The sequence below is a fragment of the Channa argus genome, chromosome 9 (genome assembly GCF_033026475.1).
Source record: "Channa argus isolate prfri chromosome 9, Channa argus male v1.0, whole genome shotgun sequence".
In the NCBI taxonomy this organism is placed as follows: Eukaryota; Metazoa; Chordata; class Actinopteri; order Anabantiformes; family Channidae; genus Channa; species Channa argus.
Window position 1 is genome coordinate 3,482,842 of NC_090205.1, and position 26,349 is coordinate 3,509,190.

The window sequence follows — 26,349 nt, forward strand, 5'->3', positions numbered from 1 at the left end:
TACGCTGTTTCATTAAACGAATAAAAGTACAGCTTAATAACCACACAAACCTCCGTAGTCTTGTACATCATAAGGATCGTGTCATCGTTTGTGGTGTTACACAGTGTCAAATGGTGGTGACGCAAACACTACAATCACAAGACAGTTTAAACTTCTCTCTTTTAACCACTTGCTCCACTACACAGTCTCCCCCCATAAATTCTTACACTGCTTTACTCGGGCATTGAAGAAGCTCTGATATATCCACTGCTCACCACATGACGACCAAAGGTAGCAGCTCACCTGTGAATCCAGCGGAGGCTTTAACAGCTACAGAGCCAAAACCTCAGCTAGAATATTCTTCTTGCAGTAGTGAGGAAATGAAATGTTATGTTAATGACTGTGAATGTTGTGTTCACACCTTGTTTCCACTTCCCCCAATGTTAAAAAAAGAAAGATAAACTGTGACAAGTTCCGTGTTGGTAGAGCAGAATCCTGACTGTTGTCGAGATATTCTAGCGTCTTGGCCACAAGCAGGACTATAAAATTGGTGCAGCCCTAACTTAATTTCCAGTAATGTCATGCTGTAATCAAGAAGGAACTTTTACATGACTGCACACGGATGAAAAGTGAGACCACAGGTGATTTTTAACGTACAGTTCAAACATTATCAATAGTTTAGTCTGTGGCAAAGCCGTCACCTGACAGATTTCCATCCCTGGAGCCACTAGCATGACTAATAAAGGGCTTAGTGTTTCCGGGCTGCAGGGACATTAGATATTATATAACATGACCAAGTGTGTTGTTTCCACCTTCAAACCACACACGTTAAATGGCCTTAAATGCATCACGCAGGAGGCCAGTGTGTGCTTCTAACGCTTGACTTGCATGGGCTGTGCTTGTCTCTCTTCAGGATCTGGGGATATCGAAAGTTGGTCATATGAAGAGAATTCTCCAGGGAACTAAGGACCTGGCCAAGGCCTCCATGATTGACATCTAAACCGGCACCTCACACTACCGGAGAGGGGAAACGAACGTCCCCCTAATGCCGGTGGAGCACCGTAGGGACGGAAATAGAGGGAAGGTATTTGAGGAGAGCTGGATTTTAGCCCTCCGCTCAGAAAGCCTTTGTGATGTTGTGAACCAGATACATTAGTGTGTTTGTTTGTGCTCTGGTGCCAAAATGATAGTGGAGAAAGCTGTTAGGAGAAGTCGTGGACCTTTACGACGACGACACACACACAATTAAAAAAAAAAAAAAAGCCATTTCCAGGTTAAAAACTCTTCATAGCACAGAATCAGGTATGCAACTAACCCTACTGTTGACAGGTGATTTGTTGTTTGAGTTATAACAAACTAGTAGCAAAACCAGGACTTCCATTAGTGTGGGATTTAGTTTGAGTTGAGTAGCATGTAAAAATGTGATGCTTGCTGGATCTCTGCCTCACATTACAGCAGCCTTCAGGTTTCGTTCCAGACAGGAGACAAACTCGTAACATCAGCATCAAGGTGGCAGACAGTGGGATACTGTGGCATGCTGTGCTTGCTCTAACGTTCATATTTAACTGCATGATTAGTGTCTTGATTATTTTGTGTGCAGAATAACACTTGAACAGGTTTTACATGACTTAAGTATTAAGATGCCATTTGTTACTACTGAACGCATCCTTTTCGTCGAAATCAACCTGTTTTCCAGGCTTTAACTTATTTTGCTTGCATGATAATGACGATTCAAAGTGCCATATTTTTATTTAGCGTAAAACGTGCTTTATTGGTAGACGACATAAGTTTTTTTTTCAAAACCTGTTGGGGTATGAATATATGGACTTAGTATCTGTAAGTTGATTCTCAGTGGATGTGAAAATCAGAACCAAAGTGAATGTCAAAGAAAACATGATTATTCGGTGATTCTGAGAGTAATTCTTTATTTAATAGGCCAATAGGTCTTAGAGCTTAATTGCATTTAGGGTGAGAAAACAATAATTCTTAATGAGGAGAACAGTAAAACTGTCGGTCTGAAGCCGACTGTAGTGTAGCTGATTTATTTTTTTGTTTTTTTAAGAAATACTTAAAAGGCACTTTTTCTTCTTGCTTTATGCAAGTGCAACTCTTCATTTCATTAGGCAGAATTAACAGTTCACCTCAACTTTTTTAAGTTTTGGCATTTTACAGTATTTTACAGAAGAGCATTGAGGCTGCTTTAAGAAAATTGAGTTCTGACTCTCTCAAATCTGAGTTTATCTTCTGAGTAATAAGTCAGTGTTCTGACAAAAAGTCGGTAAACAGTAAAAGTTATATAAATTCTGAAGGTATGAAGGCAGGAAGTCTGAATCCTGGAAAAAAGACTGAGGGAAAAGTTTGACAAAAGTCTAAATTCTGAAGTTAAAATGAGGCTTAAATTCCGAATCTGAATTCCGAGGAACAATTCAGATGGAAGAAAGAATTCAAAGAAAAGAGTATGATAGAAGAATCAGAATTCCAAGTTTAAAAAAAAAAAAAAATCGGAAATTCTGAGGAAAACATCAGTTTACGTTTAAAGTCAGAAAGTTCTCAATTCTGAGACCAAATCTATTTTTAAAAAAAAGGGTTTGAGAGAAAAATCGAAATCATAAGTTTAAAAATCCGAATTTCTAAAAATTCCAAACTGTCTCCTTACACGCCGACTTCTGGGGGGAAAAGTCAGAGCTCAGAATAACAGTGACCCTAATCCTCTTCTGTAGTATGTAACACTAACGAAAATAGGACTTAAGTGTTGCTTTCAAATATGGATTAGAGCAGTTGATCTGCAGCCTGCACAGCTTTGTTCCAGTGCAGCTTTTCTTCTCCTTCAAAGTTTCTTTGATTAGACTGCTGGCATTACAGGGTATATTTCTACATGTGATGCTAAGGTTGTGCGTGTGTGTATATATATGCACTGTATATACAGTAAACCAGTGTATGCAAACAATGTGTGTAAGTGTGTTAGTCTTATGCATTTGTAGATTACGGATTAGCATGCAGTGTCAACAGATTACACTTTGGGTTTTTTACCTATATTACACCCTAACAATTGTGTATTGATGATTTTGTTCTAATCTCTTGTACATGCTAATGCTGTTGTATTTTAATGATGGTGCAATATTTTATCTCTTGTTTTGATACTGTCTCTGCAGCTTGGTGTTTCTCAGAGGGGACAAAAACTTTGAAAGTGTTTTTCTTTTCTTTTCTTTTTTTCTTTTTTTTGTACATGCAAATCTTTGTCCTCAGGGTTTGAGGATTAGATTTTAAAATTTACACCCGGGAACCGAGTGCTTTTTCTTACTAACTCCAAATTCCTTCCAGAGGTTTACTAGTTTGTAGTTTCGCTCCTCTGTGCTTCCTGGACGATACACTAACACAGGACTGTGTCAATGAATGAATACAGTAGAATGGGCAGACATGACTGTTGTGTTAATACGTACCACAGTGTGTATGTGTGTACAGTAGCATATTTTATCTTTTGAGCATTTGTATTTCTACCATTGCCAACTCATTTTATCATGTACTTTTAACTCTGATAACATAGTCTCTCTTGGAGAAGACTACGTTGCTTGTATATTGGTTGAATTCTGCCTTTTCTCTCTACGTTATTTTTTTTTTTTTTTTTTTGCTAAAGCAGTGCTCAAATGTAACAGTGTGCACAAGATTCTCCCCCATCAACAATCCTAAACAATTGTGGGAGGAATTGAAAATAATCCATGCATTGCCCCTGATGTCCCAGCAGAGGCCGCTCTACTGAATCTCATCTTCCTACAGCTCAGTCACATTATCAAACAGCATCACTTGACTGTTGTAAAGGCTGATAATCAGTTACACAAGTACCATTGTTTTCAGTATGTTTTGCACATTTGTATGCATAAGTCAGTAAACCTATAAATATAATTCCAACCCAAGATATTTATTGGATGTGGATTGTTTATCCTGCAACTTGCAGCCAAAGATTTGTTCTTTTAACCAACTTATAAACATTCGTGAGCCCACATTGTTTCACCTCTGCCTGAAGACCATTTAGTCTCATGCTATGCCTTTAATTTATTCAGCAGCTCTAGATACGTTGTTATTTAATGACAGTTGGCCTTTTGCAAGCCTAAAATTCTACATATCCTCTCAATTTTACCTAAGTTGAAGCCTTTCTGTTTGTTGAACCACTGCTCAAAGTGCTGATCAACTTTGGAATCATTAATTTCCACTGCACCAATCAACAAGCTGAATTCACGGATACTGTTGCATTTGCTGAGCTGTGTCTGTGTGTGTGTGTGTGTGTCTGAAGCGTCTGCCGGGTTCTGTACAAGAGTTTTGGCCCCGGACTCCAGACGAGAGAATGCTTGATCTTTGCGTCCAAAGTTTTCTCCCCAGCTGTGTTTTCCAGTGGTCTGTAAATAATGCTGCAAACTGCCTGGTTTTCAGAAATCAACGAAACCCATGCAAGGATCTCTAGAAAAGACAGGTTAGCACACAGTCTTTGGCGTGGTTCCTGAAGTGGTGGGAGAAAAGTGATTTTTCTTTTGTTTACATTAAGTTTACAATGGCACAGTTTTCATTTTTTTAGAATATATATGTAGGTATAAACAATATTTGCATATTTATTGCCTAAGGTTAAATGATGTGTATTGTGTTTTCACATTTGGAATATAATGTTACAGTTGTCACCTGTATTACTATCTGGACAATTTTGGTAAAGTAGTTGATGATTTTTATGACTACTAAGTGACTGTTTTCTGTGCCTTTTTATGGTTAGAATGCATGGTTAACTATTTATTACAATTTGGAGTCACTGAGATGTGTATTTTTGTATCCTGAATAAATAAATGGTTCTGCTTTTGTTGTACATTTTTAAGGTGCCTTAAAACAGGCTACCTATTCATATCTCTCTTCTTCAATAAAACCAAATACATAAGCAGTGAGTTTCTGTCTGATGCTGTTTTGGTTTCCCTTTTCCAGGAAAAGGACGCTGAGAGTGCTGGAAACTGTTAAATCATAAGGGAATAAAATGTCTTCCGGTCGTGTTGGCCCCTCTCACATGGGAACCTCTCGAAACTTTCCCTGATGTAAAATTACTTCTGGCAAACGGTTTATAACTGACAAGATTTTAAACTAAACGCTCGATAGAACTACACTGGGACTGAAGACTGTGGGCCATCTGTGACATTTGAAGCACCGAACGCCCACATCCCTACACAATTCTCTCCACATCCTCTCTTCTGAGGAAACGCTTCTTCATCTTCTGTCATTCTACTTTTTTTTTTAAAACAAGAAACATGTTTAGTATCTTCTGCTAACAGTGGTAGAATGCGACAAAGTACATTTAATCAAGTATGAATTTGAGGTACTTTCTGTAGTTACACCCATTGAGATTTTCCTTACAAAGCCTGGAGAGACTGCATTGGTATAGATCAACTACCAAAATTACATCAGGTTACTAATTCGGTGATGATTTCTCCCCATTTTTGTATTAAACGCAGCCCAGTGATTTGTGTTTTGACTATTAGTCAGACAAAACAATATGAAGGTGTCACCAGTAACCAGGATGGACATTTATCATTATTTTTAAAGCTTTACAACTCAAGCAATATACAGAAAATTATTCAATTTTTAAACAGCTGAAGTAGTAAGAAAAATAGTTTGTGAAATCTTTACCTTCCTGATGTAGATTTTCTAACTGGTCATGTTCTAACTTTTGTTTAAAATGCTGATTGGAAAACTGAAGCGGACATGTATCAGAGAAAACACTGAAACATTATGCTTAAAGATGGAAATAAAAGTATAAACTAGCTAAAAATGAAACACTCGAGCGAACTATAAACCTGGTTTTGAGCACAGGCCCAGAAACTGAGAGGCCTAGGCCCCTGGGCCAGAACCAGTGGGTGAGAGACTGTTAATCTTGTTTGACGCTCACAGAGCTCAGTAAAAAGATGCAACAAGGCCGCATGGAAATGCACAACAATCCCGAAGAGACACAAAACAACCACAAAAAGGCAAAAACCGTGGCCAAAAAGACGCACAAAATGATCAAATATAGTTGAAAAATAACCAAAAGAGACAACGTGACAACAAAGGGATGTGAAACAAGCCCAGCAAGAAAAATGACTAAAAGATATAAGAAATGACCACAAACATTTGAAAATGAGCAACAGGAGAAGCCTAATTTTGTGGGTGACCCCTGAGACATGCTGCAGAGGAAGATGCTCACCCCCGTGTATGTCCACAGAGCATCAGCAAAAATGCTGATTTGTGTGTTCATGTGTTTCCAATGAGCGCAAATGTCCACTGCAGTAGTTTCTGCAGTTGAGTTCCAGACCAATTTACATTTGAACGGCTTTTACAACATTTACGGCTTTCGTCTTGTCCCTTCAGGCGAGTTTTTTTTTTATGCTAGGTGACCTTCCTGCAGCCACCCTCCCATTTTATCCGGCTCGGGATCGGCACAGAGTTCGCCCTCGGTGGCTGGGCGGGGCCACACCTGGGGGGCGGGGCCACACCTGGGGGGATTCAAACCCATGGCCATCTGCATCCCAAACCAATGCTCTACCACTGAACCACCAGTTTGTATTCTGACAAAATTAAACACAGAAAGATTAGTCAAACATAAAGATTTATGAGAAGAGTTTAGCCTTTGTTTGAAGCAATATATTAAATGCCTTTGTCTCTATATGTGAAAAAACAATGACATCTGGGGAAAGATTCCTCCACAATACTTAACATATCCTCTTTATGTTTTTTTACTGGCCCTGAACCCCAGTTTAACTGCACATTGGATTGGTAGTGCACTAAAGTCCAGTATTACATTAAATGTCCAAACACACACATTAATGCGTCTGATGTTCGATTGCTCTGTCTTCTACAGTGCGAGTGCGACGTTTATCGTCTTCTCTGCGTGCGTCTAGTGATGCCTCCTACGCTCACGTTTTCATGGGGGAGAACGGCCCAGCGCAGTGGCTGGGCAGCTCGATTCTTTTTCAGGAACCGGTGCAAACGAGCGGAACACGGTAAAGCGTCTGAAACGAACTTGATGAGAACACGTGTAAAATGGGATTTAGCTTGGTTACATAGGTTCCAAACACCGAATGAAGGTTGTAGGTGCTGCTGTTGTTTTATTGCCCCGTCCGATTTTAGTGGAAGCCTGGATTATTTCAAGCACCAAGTATCGAGTTTGGTTAGTGATTGAACATCTACGACATTAGCAACGCGAGTCCAAAACATACGAATCGTCTGCGGGTGGCGCATTAAAACGCAGAGGCTCCGTCAGCGCCGCCGCTGGAGTCCGACGCCAAGTGCCGAGGTACAGTGTCTTTACGAAGGCAAACGTCTGTGTTTCGGTGCCCTGCGGGGATCACATTTCGCGGTCAGTGAGGTGTTGAATCGACCTCACGTTTGCCGTTAGCTCGGTGCTAAGCTAGCTAGCGACGGTGAGGTGACACCACAGACCGAGCCGCCCGCGGCCTGGTTCTGCCGCTAGCGAGGTGATTGACAGCCCGTCAGCTAGCAGAGCGGTTCACCTGGCGGTCCGTGTGTGTCCCGGAGGTCCACTATGAGCTGCTTATATCCATACGATGCGCTGCGTCTAGTCCGCTATAGCCAGAGGGGAGTCGGCTATGGGGAACGTTAGCCAGCCGTGTGTCAACATCAGCGGCATCCACACTGTGTGCGCTTCCTCTGTGGCCTGCTGCTGCGGCGGGTACCGGCCGCAGGAGCGGTGCCATTAGCTCGGTGCTGTTCTTCCACACACGCACTGTGCCTGGTTAGTTAGCAGGCGTGTTACACGTTCAGCTCTGCGTAGAGTTTAACGCCTAACAACCGTTTGAATTCCAGCAGCAAACACGACCATTTAAAATAATGCACCTGTTACTTTACGTGGGGAACTGCTGTGTTTTTTCCCCTTGAAGATAAAAGCTAAAAGATGTATCTTCACAGATTATGTTTTACTGTTCAAGCCCCCTTCGACTGATCCTCATTTAACAGCTAAGATTGTTCTGGGCTCGGCTGCCTGACCCATCAGAGTCGGAACGAGTCGGTTTGATTCAGAAGTTCCTGCTTCTGATTCATTTCCATTCGGAGATGACTAATATCTGAAGGGCTGTGCAGTGCGAAACCGGGTTTAGCAGAGTGGACTGGGTTTGGACTGTACTAATGCTACAGCCGCCTAAATTAGTTGTAGGTGCTAAAGCTCGTCAACTTCTTGCTGTGAAGTTCAATATGCAACTATTGTCACAGTTTGGCCCTAACTGCTCAAAATGACACCACTTCTTCACAGTGACGACCAATCTCATTGTCTGTCTGTGAAGGACATGATTCGTTCAGCAAATCGTTCAAACGTCAAAGCTGGAGCTGGGAAGGTTGTGACATTTTTGCTTTTTATTTTAGATGATTCCTCAAAACTGTTGTGTCATCCATTGCACATCAGACAGGCCTCACAATGGGCCCTTTCGACATGCAAGGTACAGGTGTGAATAATAAAGTCATTGCTTAATTGCGTTAGCTGTTTCTGGGTTCTGGCATTGCGCACGCAGCCTCTTCGTTGGGGCTTAGTCTGCCTGATTTCTGAGCTGGAACTATGACTTATGTGGCATTTTTGGTTGAAAATAACCACCGTCATTCATCGTGGTTACCTATAGCCAAATGCATTTATCTAATTAAGCAATTTATCCACCAGTTTCTACTCCGATTCGCCTTCAAATGCACACAGCACCACACTCTCTGTGCTCAGATCTTAGAGAAATGCACTGAGATTTACGGTTCTATTCACTTGTCTGCTCTGCTGATGCCACCTGATCATGAACCTGCCCCTCATCAAAGTCTGGTGTTGGGTCTCACAGTGAGCCATGGGTTTTTCTCATGTTCTCTCTCTGTCTCTGTTTATGTAGCCTTCTGGCCACCCACACTCGGGCTCAGACGTTTGGTTCACATCAGCTCCCAACCAAACAAACCTTTAGACTACACAGTTTGTGTCCTTGATCGGTTGTGTTGCCGTCTTCCTTCTAAGAGGATCACAAACACCCAGAAGCCTTTGAATGGATTTCTGGGATCTTGTCTTACATTTCTGTGCAAACTGTGATGATTCGTTTGATGAATCAGCCCTTGAGACTTTGTCTAAGCCTTTACATTGTTGCACTTAATTGCAGTTTTTCTATGAGCTGACTCATTCTAAAAACATCGCACATCGTGCGTCTGCACTAGTCCTTTAATGTGGTGATATAGGCCTATTGAATTGTATTGATGTTCATACATATTAACACTTATTGCTAAAGCTATAAACTGAAATAACTGAAATATAAATTGCTGATTTATGAATAATTTTTGTTTATTATCTCTTGTTTTTGTCTTTTTTTTTTTTACAGTCTCAACCATAATAGACGTCACTGTGTCTACTTCCCTCTGAGTGAATTGGAATGCACTGCACGGTTTAGGTGAGGCAGCAATGACCAGTTGTGTTGTTTTATACAGCTCAGCGAAGCAGTCGTGAGAAGCCAGGAGCTCCTGGATCACTAGAGGAAGCCAGGGCCATGTGCTCTGGCCCTCTGTTTCTCAGGATGCAGGATGGGCCGGCTAATACGACCGCCCGCCTGCATCTAGACTCCACCAGCTACTTTGGACCGTTCCTCAAAGGAGAGGCTTGGATTTCTTGGGAAACTTTTCCTTCTTGTACACTGTAAATATTTTGCCTCCTCCCATGCTGCTTATCGAGTGTGTTTCCCCTGGTCGGAGCGCACACACCCATTTTCTCTTGCCTCTCTCATCTGATCTCCGATGCAGGCCGGACTGTTTAAAGGATATGGAAAAAAAAAGAATGGCCCACAATATGTAGCTTATCCTCACCAGCGGGACAAGCCGAGGCCTATTTTTAAGACTTTGATTCGTGCAACTGTCACGAGAAAAACGTGCAGGACAGGCTAAAATGTTAACTGTATGTTTCACAGGCTTTCACTCCGTCGTGAGTCGTTGGTTTGCTGAGGCACTAAATGGGGCAGGTGCAGTTAAACATCTGACTTTGTCACATTGGTCTCCCTCTATTGGCATGTAGGTGTTGAGCAGTACACAGAGGCATCATTGTTGGCTAATAGTGCTCATGATCTTATTGCATTGTCGTGACAGTTGAGTAACATGTGAGGGCACTGGAGGATTGTTGATAAACCTTTTAGTAGAAAAGCTCAAAAGTGATCGTAGAAGTGTGACTTTCTGGATTTTTTATCGTCATACTCCCCTGAAACACTTTTCTTTGCAGGTGAGTGGCCAGTCAGCCGGCCACGTGCACCACTCTGTCGCTATGGATGCCTGCGCCCGTATTAGAGGACTCCCAGTGAGGTCCAGAGCCTTAGTCCGGAAAGAGGTCTGTCTCCCTGAACCCTGCATTCTATTCTGCAACAGACATCTGACAGAGGAGTTTTAAATTTACTACTGCATCTGATGTTACACAACATTTCTGCAAGTCTGACGGATGCATTTTACTTCTACTTGTTAAAATGCAAAAACACTTGCTTCAGTTTTTGGTCCGTTTCTATGGTGTGATAACAGTACTGTGTTAAAACTCCTGTATTATACTTGTGTCATGCAGTTGCAGATGTTCACTATATTGTCTAATCGGCTAATATTTGTTTTCACGGGAAACTGCTGGGCCCATAGGATCCTAAAGGTTTTTGAAACTCTGTTTGAATAGAATCCGAAAACCCAGCATTCAAATTAAAGTCCTGTGTAAAAATACTGTTTAGCTGCAATGATGGGCAAATGCATCAGTTTCTCCTGAGCTGTTATGGGAAACCATACGCTTGGTCTAATGTGTGTGTGTGTGTGTTTGTAGACTGTGCGTGACGGTGGGGCGCAGTGTGTCAAGAGTCTCTTCAGGAATAAGAAGGAGCTGTGCAGCATTGGCCTAGAGCTGCCAAACAGAGACGCCACAAGACTGACAGAGGTTTGTGTAACAGCAGGTTTTTATATTTTTTAATATTTATACACACACAGAGCTCAGCCACATGCAAACAACACACATTATTTCTTACCATCAACTGTGCTCTTCCAGATTCACTTTGTGTGTTTGCCTGGTCAGTGTGAAGGAGACGATGTCACCCAGCAGGTGAGTTTTTCAAATCGTAAGCATGAATTACGGTAAAATGGTGAAACACTTAGTTGCTTATCAGACATAAAGTTACATGTTTGAGGTTAGAGGTGGTAATAAAAACTATTTTAATAAGATAATGTGCTTCTCTGTCATCACCTTGTTACTAGGCTCTGTCGTCTCTGGGAGGGCTGTGTGAGCTGCTCAGGTCCGTCCACGTTCCCGGACTCAAGAACGACGAGGTCCTGCTTCTCCGAGACTCCCGCAGACTGGCGGAGAACAAGGACGCTGGGCCTCAGGTAGACAACAGAACTTTTATAATCAAGTTATGTGCTTAGCAGATGTGAGAGAATAATTGACATCTGTGCACCACTAAATCTGTCAGGTATGTATTCAAAAGAAAATGCATCGAGAATTTGAACGATATTCCTAAAAAGAAACTAGACATTTTTTAAGGTTGGACCACTCCAAGTTGATGTAGGTTTGTGTAGGAAATCCTAGTAAGTAAATCTTGTTAGTCTAGCAGATGTAGGTCTGTTTATACTCTAAACCTCCACAAACATGACGGGTGTTTACTTATTTTTCCTGAAAAACTTAATTTTGATTGGGACATTTTTCGGCCTACAGTACATTTCTCCCAGTTGTTGATTATATCCCCACTTCTTGGCCTTGTCAGTCCCTGCATGTAAACAGACAGGCCAAGTTCTTGTCACAATTTTGAACAGATGCAGGTGGGACACGCGGATGTTGTTTTATTTCGTCCCACGAATTCAACCTTGTCCTTTGTGTTCACACAGGCCGTGCAAGCTCCTCTCTTTCACACAGTTAGACCTCCCACCTCTCTGCATTACAAAGTGGACATGAACTAAGCAATTTTGTATTCTGCATATGCAACAGATCAACTTGCAGACATAACAAGACACGTCCGGCCGTCCTCCGCCTCCTTTAAGATTACGATGGATAAAATCCCCTATGTGTTCTGTTTAAGTTTCTGTTATCAAAATGTCGTCATCCAAGTTGTTATGGGACACGCACTATTTTTTTTTCTTTAAATGAGAAGACTAAATCACCAGCCAGTCAGAACTAACTTAGTATTTTTTCTTTTAATTTATTTTTCTCTCCCAGTGTTGGTTAAAGGCTGTGTGCGTGTTGAGACATAACCCCAGCACTCAGGCGAGCACGGTGTCCTCAGCGAGCTTGCTAGGGTGCTATATGGCAGGCGTCCGCTACGCTTTAGACCTCCAGGCTTTTCAGATGGGAACAGCTGAGCCCAGCCAGCCAGAGGAGGATGACACCAACCAATCGGTCTCATCAATCGAGGATGATTTTGTCACAGCCCTGGAGCATCTGGAGGACGATGACACAGGAGACAGTCCCTGTATGTTTGACATCTAATGCTTAGTGACATTAGTGACAGTTTATGATCCCATCAACTGAACTCCAAGATGTACATTTTTAATTTCTCTGTTTTTAAGAGTGATAATGCTTTTAAAATGTTTATAACCAGTTTTCTTCCCTCCCTCTTTTATATCCATCTCCGCAGCTGCAGCTTCCAATTGCCATTTTAAAAAGCGTGACGTGGCCTCACAGACAGTCCCAGCCCATAAGAGAAGGAAGGAATTATCAGGCTCCCGTGTTATCATAAGCTCGTCTTCGAAGAAGCATTCAGTCAGGCCGGGTCCAGACGTATCTGTCACAGTGCAGACCTCATCAGGCGTGGAATCTCAGTGGACCTACTGCACTCCCGGAGCTCGTCTGCCTGTGCCTTTGAGTCGTGCCAGTGAATCAGAAGAGTCGGACTGCTCTAGCCCCAGCCCAATCATTTTCCTGGATGAAGTGGGCTACCAGAAGAGCCTGCTGGCCAAGCTGGACATCCCCCAGGTGCCAGGAGGACCTAGAGAGCGAGTCGAAGACTCGGACTCTGAAGTCAGTGAGTTCTTTGACAGTTTTGACCAGTTTGATGATCTGGAGGAGCTTAATTCTGAGAGCAGCACTCTCTCAGTGCCTCTGGATGCTATCAGTGCCCCGACCACACTGAAGAAGTCCACTGAGGCCTCTGCCCTTGGGACAGCATCCAAATATGTTTCGAGGGGCTGTTCAACCAAAGGTATGAATCCTCACCGCTTTGACCAGCCCACTCTCCCAGCCAATGTGAAAAAACCCACTCCTCTGAAACCAGGCTCTCCCTACTCACTTCAATCTGATGTGCCTGACTCTCCTCGGCTGGTGCAGACCCCCTCTGAGGAGAATGGTGGCCAGCTCTTCAGTCCTGTCAGCTCGTCAGCTTTCAGTCCTCTGGTGGACTCTGGTGGGCCGCTGGAATACTTCTGGAAAAAAGACGAGGGTGAACCAGACAATTTAGAGTTACGTAAACCTCAACATCTCTGCTCACTGTACAAGACATACTCAGACTTTGCCAGCAGTCTGTCCAGAGAGATTCTGGGATCTGTATGTGGCTATCAGTCTGCTGTGGACATTAATGACAACAAGAATCTCAGCTGCGTCTGCCACAAGGAATTCAAGAACCCTTCAGGTTACCTGATGAAGCTTTCGGAAATACAAGAGACTGTAACCGTGGCTAAGCTGCAAAAGAAGTCCCAGTCTCTGAAGGATGGAATTCAGAGGTTTGCTGCTGACTTGGTGGAAATGAGCCTGGGCAGTGCCTTGCGAGACCTCCAGAAAGGTGTATCCTCCTGCACTACCACTCTGTGTCACCTAGCAGCCAGACTCACCTCCTCAGTGTTTCAGATGGCCTTCCATGAGATTGGCATGCGGCACTCCTATGTGTTAAAGGAACGAGCAATCAATGGGTTAGCTGGCTTCCTCGTTGGAGAGGCTGTATCTGGGGCACTGAAAGAGTTCCTGACAGTGAAAAAGCAAATTTTCCATAGTACAGTGACTCGTTTTGCTGCTGATTTGGCCGAAGAGCTTGTATTTGAAGGAATAATGGAAGTGTGTCAGTTCTCCCACCCTTCTACCCCTCTCACCCCTAGTGACTGGTCCTTTGGCCAAAGGCAAGAGGAAGACGAAGAAGAGGTGGTTTCCTCCTATGCTTCAGACTTGTCTGAATCTGTTATCCAGGAGGCCTTCATAGAGCTCTCTCAAGCTGATGTTGCGTTCACTAGCCAAGCCGCTATCAGCGTGTCTCTGGATAACATCTGCTACGTCAGTGCAGAGAACACGAGCACTCGCACCTGCAGTACTTTTGCCAACCAGCACATTTTAAGTGCCAGCACAGCTGCAGCAGTCTCAGTGCCCTCAGTCGAGGACGCCGCCTGCACAGTGAAGAAAGCCCTATTCACTGTATCAGGCATGGCCAGCTGTATTCCTGTCCCCCAAGCAGGTCAAGCCCTCTCTCACCGCCAGGATTCAGAGGAAACCTGTCAGTATAAGTCTAGCTCATCAGATACACCACAGGCTAGCCCTAAAAGAGTACCTGTACCCTCTTCTGACACCACCACATCCACACAGACTCATCTGTACAGTCATGGAACTCAGACCCCCATAACAGGAGGAGACCCCAACCAAGGAAAGTCGATGTTCCAAAACTTCTCCGGCAACATGGTGGATACGATAGTAACTGAGGCTTGTGAGCTAATAAGTGCTTCTAAGATGAAGAAGAGTTTTGGTGACTGTGCTGATTTCTTTGCAAAGACAATTAAAAACCAAAAGGGCTCTTCCTCTAAACAGGATATAGAGAATTATGAGGCCCCAGACTTCCCTTCAAAGCCGGGAGCCGGCAGGGAGTGTTTCAGATATGACTGCAGAGACTCGGGGTTTGGTAGGAAGGGCGGCTCTGTTGAGCAAACAGACTTTAACATTCCCATCATTTCCTTTCACACAGGCTCTCAAAGCCAGAGGAGGGCCAGCTGTGAGTTTGACCCTCAGAACAGAGGTGTGGTTGAATCACATCCTGTAATGAAGAATACTCTTGATGTGCCGGGTACTGAGATGGGTGGACAAAGGAGTGTATCTGTTATTGGGGATGACTCTGCTCCAAGCTCGGGTCAAAAATCTGGTGGGACCCCTGGCACTCCTCCTTCCACCCCTCAGCAGCCCTGTCAGGTGTCAAAGGAGAAACAGATAAAACAGTTTTCAAAAAAACTGAAAAGCAAGTTGGCCAAGGAATTTTCTCCTGCTACCCCCCCTCCCACACCTCACTACCAGCCTGAGCCTGGCCCAGGCCCAAAAGACATCACCCCTGAGGCAGACAAGGCAGAGTTCATGCTCAAACTGATGCGGTCTCTCTCCGAGGAGGCCGATGGCAATGAGGAGGAAGAGGAGGAGGAGGTGGCAGAAGATAGTGGCGTTAGTGGCACAAACGTATGTTTGGAGACAGGGGGTCGCCAGCATGAACTGAACCAGATGTCTGCTCGCAGAATGTCAAACAAGGAAGCTCTTCACTACGCTGAACGGTTGGCCTGTCACATTGTCTCCATGGCAACAGAGATGGACACACTCGGAGTGGCTGAGGAGGAGGGTGAATTGAGCAAGAGCCACGAGAGGAGGAGAGACAGTGTGGCTCAGTTCTCAGAGCGGACTCTAAACACTTTGTGGGTGTATGCTGGGGAGGTGGCGGGAGAAGTCATCAACGATGTCAAGAGGATGGTGCACTCTGGACAGGAGTGTCCATATCACAGAGCTCTCAGGAGGAGAAGCTTGGACAGATCTGGCTCTGAATGTTTGCATCACCACCACCAGGCCCAATTCAGTACAGACCGGAGCAGAGACTGGAGGGTAGGGAGACTGGCTGAGCAGTGTTCTAAAGACCTGATAGCCTCTGTCTTCCGGTCTCCCGCGTCTACTTCAAGCACCATCTCTAGCTCCAGCTCGGGTCTGTCATCTGAGTATCCCAGCTGTGAGAGTGTGACAGATGAATACGCCGGCTACCTCATCAGAGTGCTGAAAAAGGAGGGAGGAAGTAGGGAGTTGGTCTTGGACCAATATGCGAGTCGTTTGGCCTACCGCTCCATAAAACAGGGTTTGGCTCACGCCAGTCGCAAGATCAAGCAACGATCCTCCAGTGCCCGCCTTCAGTCCTCAAAGTCACTGCCAGATGAATGGAAAGCTTCTGGTAGTGAGGCCCCGTCGCCCAAGGACAGAGCAGAGTCTGTGATTTGTCCCTCAAGCGAAGATGCTCAGTGTTGTTGTAGGGAAGAGCTCAGACAGAGGGAGTACATGAATCTGGTCAATTTTGCCGAGTCTTTAGCTTACAACATCACCTGCGACGTCACGCACAAGCTGCACCAATCCTCCATACGTCTGCCAAAGTCTCTCACCGATTCTTGTCTTTATAAGAAATCCAACGTTGAAGATATGACGGAGAATCTCATCAGAAACTCTTTCTCCTGTCCTCTGTTGTCCAAGGAGGCTAGGAGCAGACATTACCACAGCACAGGAAGCCTGTATGATGGAGGGTACAGCAGCAGGGTGATGCAGGTCATCGAGCATTACGCCAGGAAAATTGTTGACGACACTCTGAAGATGAGCTTGGCTTCAGTTGGACTCTCATCACATGACCGTCAGGGGACCCAAGGGCATGACAGACACTCTCACACTCAGAGACTGTCTGAAGGGCCAGAGCCAGGCCAAGTCCAGGCAGGGAGGGTTTGCCGTTACTGTCAGGTCCAGGAGTGCCCATACTGCACCAGACTTGGCAGGCACCACCATCAGCCTGTCTTGGAGAGAAGGAAACGGTGGCCTGAATGTCAAGCAAGGGCTGAGCGGCTCTCCAGCCTTGAGATACCCAAGATCCACATTGACCTGGACCACAGGGCGGCGTTTGCAGAGGAGATGGTGTCCATGGCAATGGAAACGGCTAAACGTGAGCTGAGCAACACCAGCCTTAATGCAGACAGTGGCATCGGTCATGATGGAGCCAGCTATGCCGAGAGCCTTACTGCTGAGATCATGATGTCAGCGCTGTCCAACATCTGCCAAGCTGCCAACAGCAGGTACAAGATTTGCATAAGTGTGTGTGTTTTTGATATGTTCTGACCTTTATTTCCTGCACATATGACATGTTTCTAGATTATTTGAGCCGCTTTTAAATGTTAAATCATTCACTGATTAAAAGCTGCTGTAAGTAGATGTTTGCATAACTCGTAGAGCCCTGTCCTGTTTGTCTTCAGCTCTCCGGGCAGGGAAACCACCGAGTCCACTGTGTCCCACCAGTTGAGCGTGGGAGAGGACAGTCTGGGCAGCTGGTCTAACCTGAGCTTTGAGGATGAGCACCCAGATGAAAACAGCAGCTTCCTCCACCTCAGTGACAGGTAAAGTATACTGACAAAATAATGTTACCTGCAGCACTGACACCCTGAGCACAATGCAGCACTGCATGTTCTATGCAGACATGTTTAGGAGCAAGTGACAGTTTTTGAATTTGATTTTGAATCAGCTGCTGTGAACTGGAAAAGGCATTTGTCTTCAGTGTCTCCCCCCAAAATAGGCAGTGATTTAGAGGCTTCACCATGTCCTGCCAACAGCAGGTGGCACATGCCACTGACTAGGTTTCACGCTGTATTGTTCATCATCTCTCACAACCAAAGCCACAGAACAATAAAGGTGTGTGTTTGAGGACTGTCCTCACTTCAGGGCCTGTTAGTACAGGAACAAAGTCCATCGTGTGGGATTTATTAGACTGAATTTAAAACCCTGCTCCAACCAATTCCACTAAGGCGATAGAATAACGGGGTAAAAGAAATCCGCACTTTGAGACACTGAGCGTGTTGATTGACTAAACGAACTTGCTCTCAGCATGTGTCACTCATTCAAACCACAGGGAGAACACTGTAGCTGAGGCAGTGCACCATTAATGGAGGTATTTTTAGAACACAAAAGTTCCTGCCTTCAGCCTTTTTCTGATCACCGCACGCCACAATGTGCAGGTTCCAGCCAGTACGCTAATCATTGACTAATTACAGAAAAGACTGTGTGTTGTTGTGCTTCTGTTGCCAGCTGGAAACCTCAGGATTAACAGTATTATGTGAGGGGAAGAATGTAATGATCTCACATCTCAGGCCTTTAGCAACAAATTATCTCAATCAGCAATTACACATGATTGAGTGGGTTATACAGTGGAAATATTAATGCATCATTTGGCATTTAGCGGATTACTCCAAATGCCAGAGATTGTCTTAAACTTGAAGCTACGTGATATGATCATTGAGAGAAAGCTGCTTATTATATCCTTTGTTTCATTTCAGTAGCTCTCCTGTGATTATGTGCCTCAGTGGTGTGTTTACCTGCCTTCTCTCTCCCGCAGCAATGGGAACAGCAGTAGCTGGAGTAGTCTGGGCCTGGAGGGGGAAGCGTGTGAGGATCACATGTCATTCTCCCCCTCTGACAGGTTGGTCACCCTCTGGTTGGTACGGCTAGCCATCCAAAATCCCCCTCGGACCTGGAGGTTCACCTAGAATGGGACAAAGAAATGTCCGAGTTGCCGAATTCACTGTGGAGCATGCGACAGGTCCATTAGTGGAGATTCGCAGCCCCAGAAAACGGCTCCATCGTATGAAAAAATTTACTTCATTGTACAATTGGATTTTAGATTTACACTCTGTCTCATTCTGGTAACCACCAGCCCCCTTGCCTGGCCACAATAAAGCTTTAAATATAAATAGGCTTGACATGACATGTGCTTGGTAATGCTAATTTGAGCATGTAGCACATTGTTTTGTGGGTGCATATAATTTTAGTGCCTATTAGTACAATTTGTAGTGGTTTTTTTTGTTGTTGTTGTTTTTTTGGCGAGTTCGTTTTCTCTTTGCGTCATTTTAACAGTTTATACCCACAAATGGAATCTGGATAATTCAGGTCCCACAGGGCCCCTGCTCTTTAAAAACAACATGCATGAGATGTAGTGCAGCACTGACATATTTAATCTGAACTGCAGCTGCACATCCCACAAAAAAAGCCCACAAAAACTGCACTGTTTTCATATTCTTCCAATAATTTCCAGGTTCCTTTTCCATCAACACGGCCTTAAAAGTCTGCCGTAACCGATGTCAGACGTGAATGCACCAGCAAAGTAATCGGTGCATCGCGACCGCACGTTCAGTACATACGGACAAACAGAACATTATAAGCATTAAATATTCACCTTTTTCCAGCATGTTTGTGCTCGTCGGTGTTGATACCGATCTAACATCAACTGAAACTCGTGGCTTCCTAAAACCAAAACTGCTCCACATTTCTGTGTACCAGGAACAAAAGGAGGCTAAAATTGCTATTTGTTTTTACACATTACTGTCAGTGGAAAATATACGCGTACCGAATAACAACTGATTAGAATTTACGACATGAGTATTCTAAACCAAAGCAATGATTGTTTTTTTTTTTGTGGTTTCAGCATCAGTGTGATGAAGTCAATCGTGAATAAGACAAAAACACACATCCTGCCTGTTTTTGTAACTCAAACACTTTACCTCAGTGTTTTCCAGACGGTGTATCACGTTACGGATCAATATTACAGCATAAATAAATACAACGCAGTAATGATAGATTTCTTTCCGTGTCCTTCACTTGTACATCATTTGTCACTTACAAACCTAAAGTACAGTTGCAGCTGGCCAGTTGTGTTCCTGCCAATAGGTGGCAGGTTTTCACATGTTCCGGGTGCAGTTAGTGCTGAGGTCCTTCTGAACAATTAAGTCTTATAAGATGTGTCAGGAAAAAATAACATTGTTGTAAAAAGGCTTTGCTAATCAAGCTTCCACCATGTCATCGTGAAAGTGTTTATTCGGTTTTTTAAAAAAAATAAATTTGCAAGTCATTGAAAATAGGCGCCAATCCTGCCAACTGTGGGCTTGTGCTTCCTAGGCCCTGTCATTAATTCCTAATTTCCATAGGAGATAGACAACTTTATTAATCTGGTGTTATTCCTTTAGTGTTTGATTTTGTAGTCAGTGTTGCTCTGACTCTTCTCCTCACCTCTGCTTTGACAGTGCAGGTGTTGCTGATCCTCCTTTTTTTTTTTTTTTTTTTTTTTTTAATAAGCCTTGTTAGTCGTCCTCCCTCTGGAAGGAAAATGATATCCTTATATGATATGGAGCAGAGTCTGAGTGTCTGTAGCTGTGGGCTGTGTCAACAACGCTGTGATTACCAACGTTATAAAGTGCAGAAATGGCTGTTTACCTGTTGGCATGTCACACTCCAAATATTTGCACAATTGACAGAAAGGCTGTCGAGTAGATTTTCACAATGGAAAAATCGGCGTTCACACCGATGAAGTCATTAGTGATCGTTTCTTAAATGAATAAAGCAGAAACGTTTACATTTTTCATTTGCGTTCGCTCAGTCTAACGGGTCTGTTTTGATCAGGGTTGCTCTGATTGCAGCTTCTGCCATGCGGCAGTGTTGGGTAAAGCTGGGAGCTTATTGTTGTGTGTATCCTTGCGTTGTTTTTTTTCTCATCTCACCCACCTGTGTGACATTTCTCATTCAACAGTGACAACACAGAAGACAAGGACAATGAGGTCAAAGAGGAATCCAGCGGTAAGAGTACTTTGTATTCTTTGATTGGTGAAGATACTAGTATGCACACTTTTGGATAGAGGGAAAGAGGGGAGAGTAACAAGGCCTGTCTCCTAATTTGAGTTCTTTCCACTTTTGGAGATTCAGAACATTTGGCCTTGATTTCGACAGGCTGCGTACGTCTGCCGGCCTGTCTGAGTGTGTTCTAGCTGGGGATTTTACCACCCCCATATTCAGCCACACTAATGCTAATTCACTCCCTCCACAGTCTGTCATTCTGCGATTATGTGTGTTCAACCCTTATTGCGTGTGTGGGGTGGGGGTGGGGTTGGGGGGGGGGGGGGTCTCCTCATTGGTTCTGTTCTGCTCTGGGAGCGTGGGAACATATTGCCCTTGGTGTATCCACATGTGTTCTAAGATGTAGAAGTAGAACAAGCTGTTGTACAATAGATGTCTGATCAGTGTTTGGGGAAAAAAAAAAAAAAGGCAAAGATGATTCATCTGTCCTGCAGGGACTCTGTGTGTGGACAGGACTCAGGTGCAGGCTACCAGGACTGCACTGTTCATAACCAACTCTGACATCAGGGAGCACGGGCGTGGCCCTCAGCACGGGATCCTCGACCCTCAGCTCAGGAGCATGTTGCAGTGGGCAGCGGCCTCCATGGCCGACGTCCCCCAGATCCTGCTGACTCCTGATCGAGAGCTCCAGCAGGTGAACACACTCGCTAATCACCGTCCCAAGCAGGTTCCCTCTGTGGTATTTACTATTAAACATGAGGACTTTCCTGAACCAACAAATCATTGTTTCATGATTGTTGATGTTGGTTTTAAAATGCAGAAATCTTACCTAGTGGTATCTTGGTTTTCTCCACTGTTGCTGTGGTAACAGCAACCATTAGCTGCTGCAAAGGGAACACGGTGTTTAATCGTGGCACAGTGCTTTCCAACCTTTACTTTCTTTTAAATTGTCATTAGTGAATTTTAAATCAAATGGAAACAAAAAGAGTAAGAGAGATTTGCAAAAATTAGCAGATCGTTTAAAACAGCATATCAAATGTTGAAGCTTTTTTTTTTTTTCTGGAAAAACATTTTGAAATTGCAGAAAGAATAAAACATAATATTTCATGTACATTCAGCTTTCTGAAGTTTGCCATTTCATTGTAGGGTTATGAAAGCTTAGCCCTAAACATGTGTATGGAGATTCATGAGAAGTAACAAAAATGGTCAGAGTGGATTAAAGAATGATTGGCGCGACGTCGTTCTCAAGATTGGATATGAAAAGAGCAGACAATAAAGAAATTTGGGGATTCCAGCATATTCTGTTTTAGAATAACATTAAAACGTTCAGAGAATCCAGAGCGATCTGTACACGAGACCAGGCCAGATACCAGTGTTGTTTGGTTGTGATCTTCAGGCCCTCAACTTAAAACTCTTCCATGCAAAGAAACAACCAGATACAAACAATGTCCAGAGACGGTGCTGCCTTCTCCAAGCTCATTTAGGAAGGACTGTTCTGTGGTCTGGTACCTTTTAACCTGCAGTCCTGAAACAAGTGAAAAATGAGGCCCTGAGGTGCTGAGCAGTTGGTTTCATCAGTTCTGCAACACAAGTGTTGTTGAAAGAAGACGTGACACAACAGTTGTATATATGCACCTGCCACATGTGCTCAGACGTGCACCATAATAAAACAAAAGGTAAATTGACTTCTGTTTGTCTTACAGCTCCCCGCCGTGGTCCAAAGGCTTCGGGAGAGGAGGTGGAGAGTGGGAGACCTGCTCCACACGTTGCTGCGCTACTGTGAAGAGAGTCAGTCCCAGACCAGAGAGGAGGCGGCCAGAGAACCTCACCGGCTCCCTCTCTTCCAGTGGCTCCTGGAGCACGCTTAAGGCCTTTCTGTCCTCTCCCTTCCCTTCCCTCCCCCCACGTCCACTTTATCCTCTCCTCCATTCCGAGCAGGGCTTTGCAAACTCTACAGCCCATAGAGGGCGCCATACAAATCACCTGATCTGACTGACTGACTCTCGTGAATGTGGGTGGCGTGTGTTTTTTGCCTTGCATGCTGTGACAACTGAAGACAACTTCTGCTGGATTTTATTTTCCATTCCACCTTCTGTTTTGTTGTTGCCATTTCATAATTTCTGAGCTCGCACGTATATCATGTTGATTTAGTGAGCTGTCCCTCCCGCCCACAGACACTCCTGCATTGAAGCCCTCACACCTCGCTGATACTGTGCTCGAGCTATGGACACAACAGGGAGACGGAGAGAGACCCACCCTGTGTGTTCCAGACAGAGACAGAACTGCAAAGAAGATGAGAGAATGAGTGTTTTGTTAGGGAATCCCCAAAGCTGCTCGGCTGGATGATGTCAGAACACCCCCAGCTCACCTCTTTGGTGGTGTTTCCACATGCTAAGAGACCAACACACACGACAGCACTGCACCCTTGTATTATCCGAAGGAATCCAGGATGCTACATCTCACAGTAATTCCCCTCTATAGTATTCCAGTGTCTCATTAATCCCCGCTGAGTTATTCCAAGAATGTGTTTTACTGGAGCCCTGCAGGAGTTAAGTTGTGCTTCAGTGATACATTAGAGGTCTTCACGGGCCACTTACGGGTCAGATTGAGTCCGAACTGTCCTCGCTCTATTCGGGTTGGGGGTGGTTTCACAGTACCCTGCTAGCTGCCAAAGACGCTCGAGTGTACGCGCGATCAGGTGTGTTTGAGAATGAGAACCGTGAACTGTTGGGACGAGGGAACCGTTTTTGAACAAGTTTCTGACATATAAATCAGGTCAGAACACTGTCTTTTGACTCAGTCCTCCAGTTGGCTTTGTTTTAGATGGTACTTAGCAAACAAAGGAATTATTTTAGTTTGTCTGTAAAATATACAAATGTAAAAATCACACAGAGTTGGTAGAAAGTGGTTGTCTGTTATTGTGATTTTGTTAGAAAGGGGAAGTGTGATTCAGTGTTGGTCAAGTTAGGACTAATTTCCCATTTCAGGCAGGTTTGTTACGACCGTCTGGCTGAGATGTAGCAGGCAGTGATGCAAGCAGGAGCTCACGAAGAAGCAGTGACGCTCTTAGTCCTGATTTAGAGGCTGGTAGGTTGGTCTGATTATTTGTGCCCTGCTGTGATTTTTGCATTCAGCAGGCATCAGAGTGATGAAGAGCATCATGGATGAAGTTGCCTTGTGCCAGTATTGGTGTTTTCTAAGACTGTAACGCTGCTCACTTGGCTACGATGTCTGTGGTCGTCCAACATAGTTAGAGTTGATGATGATTACTTGGTCCATGTTTTGGGGGGGGGGGGGTATGTATATTTGAAGGTAGAGTATCTAATCAAACATGAAATGCTGCTGGAAGCTCCTAGAAAAGCCATGATGCTGGCACAGTGTTGCCAAATGTAGCCCCCCCCCCCCCCCCCCCCCCCCCCCCCTTAGTCAGTTGTAAATGTATAATACTATGGTCATTTGTCTGTGGCCCACGTCCAGTTCTGGGAAGATCCAGTGACGCAGACTGTGGATCTTTTAGTAATTAAAGAGCGGTCGTGTCTGCACCTCCATAACCACAATCTCAGCATGTGCATAGCTCATCTCTGCACTCACACTCTTTGTCACCCACCTAGTGGAATGAAGGACTCTGAATACCACAACTTCCACACAGCACTACTTCCCCACTTTTCTCCAACACACCCACCCGTGTTACTCACCAGCCCCCACGTGTACATGCACAGCACTACCGGCTACTTGCTGAGATGCACTTTTGTTGTTTTATTTTGGTTCTTTGTTTGATCAGGCTGAGGAGGAACTGGAAATGCCGGCTCTCTCCTCCAGTGTGAAGTTTCTTCTGGTCCGTTCTGCCGACCCAAGAAAGAAAAAACAAAACAAAAAAAAACTCAAAGATTATTGGGATATTGATGTCTGTATATTTATTTATTGTGGTGTTGTAGATTGAAGAGATGCTGGAAGGTCCTCAGATTCCTACCAGGAATTTGATTGTTGAGTTTGAAACACTGTAATATACCACAGCCTCACAGCTATTATGATTAACTAAGTGTTGATGGTGTGATCACCTGCATGGCTGAACAGTCATCAAAGTGAACGTTCTTCTTCTTCTTCTTCTGTATTAGCCTACGGTAATTGAGCTGCAGTGATTCGTCAGTACACTACAGGCCTCTGCAGATGCCTCGTCCGTCCCTGCTTAATCTGTAGGCTGCCAAATGATGATGTAATCTTAAAGGTGTTCATCCTGTATAATCTGTTTACAAGTCCACTAAGAATGAAAATCGAAAGTGACGCCCAAGTTATAGCAACTATAGAAGAGACGACGCAGTGAGTATTAGGTTTAATGAAAGTGCAGGTATTTTTGGTTTACACTAAAGGAATGTATGAAGAATTCCCCCCCCCCCCCCCCCACTAATAATCATCCACTTTACATTCCTGCACATCTCTGATGACCCGCACTGCTATATTGTTGTTTGTGAAGGCTGAACGTGCTCCTCCATTTAAAACGCAGATACTGTAAAACCTGTTTTGCTGCCGTTGTTCCCAGTGTTACTTTCAGCATCCCTCCTGCCACAGACGGGGGGAAAAATGAAATCAAATGAGAAAACAGAGATGTATTTCAGCTCCAGTCACATCTGTATTTTGTTTTTTCCTGCTTAATTGTAAAATCCTGCCAAATGAAGATATTTAATATATGATGTAAGTTATATAACAGTGAGTTCACTAACTGTCCTCCCTAGTGACATTGCTGAATAGTTCACACACTCTGAGCGTCAAGTCAAAAACTCTAAATTTGTTAATGTTGAAGCTTGGTGTGACAATAAAGCTTTTTTTCATGTGCTCTTACAAGCTGCATTTTGTTTTCACTTTTTTCAGCCTGTTCAGGTTTTTAAAAGTCTTGCTTAAATGTGTCATATTTTAAGTGCAGTTCCTCGATTTGTTATCTGCAGCTCTAATGTGCTTAACACTCAAAGTCTTGCATGTCGGGAAAACTGCTTTTGAATTCCTCACATCTGGTTCACAGCCAGCAGCAGTGCTAGTGCTCAGGTTAACACAAACATCCACTTATCAGCCGCGACGTTAAAAACGCCTGCTCCTCTGACCCATGGAAGCTTGGACTCCACGAGTCCTCTGAAGGTGTCCTCTGGTTTCGGGATCGGACTCTTACTGCATACTCTCAGATCTTTATGCTGCTACCCGACTAACAACTTTCAGGCCTGTCGTGCTGCCTGTACCGTCGCCATCAGCACAGTGTAGTTTCCTGCAGCCACTTCCTGTCTGTTGTCTAGTTGCCAAAACGTGCACTATTCCCCTGCTTGATCACTGTATGTGCTTCGACCTGCTCATCCCTTAGTGAAATGCAGACACTGATACAGGGAACTAAAACGATGTGAGTGCTGGAGAAACACTGATAAATGATTGAGCTCCATTAGCTGCAGCAGAATGGATTTGTTTCTCTTCTGTGGGATTTAGAAGGAAAATAGTGATTTAAGCTGGACTTCCCAGTAATACCAGCCTGCTGATTTCTCCAATCCTCCACCAGCCAAGGCCCGGCCTGCCTCCTCGCTGCTACCTGCGCTGCAGGTGCCAAAGGAAACACACAGGATGTGTGTTTAATAAAGCCGGTCTCAATAACAGAGCTACAGTTCTCGGTTATACCTGGATACTGTTGCACAAAACAGCCATTGTTGCTGTGCGATTACACCGTGCCACACAGGCATAAATGTATAATTAGGTAATGTTTGCAACAAGGGCTGATATCTGTCAGCGGATGAATGGAGGTGCCTGTCTGACATGGGGGGGGGGGCTAATTGCAGGCTGTG

At 44.2% G+C, this 26,349-nt stretch overlaps 2 protein-coding genes across 20 annotated transcripts in view; both read left to right on the forward strand.

Moving 5' to 3' along the window:
• The window catches only part of dgkh (diacylglycerol kinase, eta), a 52,732-nt gene extending 47,831 nt beyond the window's left edge, over positions 1-4,901 (forward strand). For all 14 annotated transcript variants that reach the window (XM_067515767.1, XM_067515772.1, XM_067515774.1 and 11 more), the window contains one exon: positions 893-4,901. Coding sequence is in view for 11 of the 14 variants with exons in the window: in XM_067515774.1 (XP_067371875.1) it covers positions 893-979 (87 nt within the window). In the remaining 3 variants the exon portion in view is untranslated. The remainder of the gene's footprint in view (positions 1-892) is intronic.
• Positions 4,902-6,928: 2,027 nt separating this feature from the next.
• Positions 6,929-25,375, forward strand: akap11 (A kinase (PRKA) anchor protein 11). 6 transcript variants are annotated; one of them, XM_067514956.1, is made up of 13 exons: positions 6,929-6,983; positions 9,333-9,401; positions 10,217-10,321; positions 10,790-10,900; positions 11,009-11,062; positions 11,215-11,343; positions 12,170-12,422; positions 12,588-16,998; positions 17,176-17,316; positions 18,309-18,392; positions 20,493-20,539; positions 21,031-21,230; positions 22,240-25,375. In XM_067514956.1, exons 3-13 carry the CDS (start codon positions 10,259-10,261, stop codon positions 22,402-22,404), a joined length of 5,658 nt encoding a protein of 1,885 aa, XP_067371057.1. In that variant the 5' UTR covers positions 6,929-6,983; positions 9,333-9,401; positions 10,217-10,258; the 3' UTR covers positions 22,405-25,375. The 6 variants fall into 6 exon arrangements, with proteins under 6 accessions (XP_067371057.1, XP_067371061.1, XP_067371060.1 ...); XM_067514954.1 differs by lacking the exon at positions 6,929-6,983 and adding an exon at positions 7,069-7,276; XM_067514959.1 differs by lacking the exons at positions 6,929-6,983; positions 21,031-21,230 and adding an exon at positions 7,064-7,276 and having other exon boundaries at positions 22,240-22,456.
• Positions 25,376-26,349: the final 974 nt, after the last annotated feature.

Bases quoted from the DNA above. Each gene is read 5' to 3' on its own strand.
- akap11 (XM_067514956.1), top strand. From the start codon at position 10,259: ATGGATGCCTGCGCCCGTATTAGAGGACTCCCAGTGAGGTCCAGAGCC. The intron at 12,423-12,587 runs GTATGTTTGACA...CCATCTCCGCAG, and splicing joins TGACACAGGAGACAGTCCCT to CTGCAGCTTCCAATTGCCAT. The intron at 18,393-20,492 runs GTTGGTCACCCT...CTCATTCAACAG, and splicing joins TCATTCTCCCCCTCTGACAG to TGACAACACAGAAGACAAGG.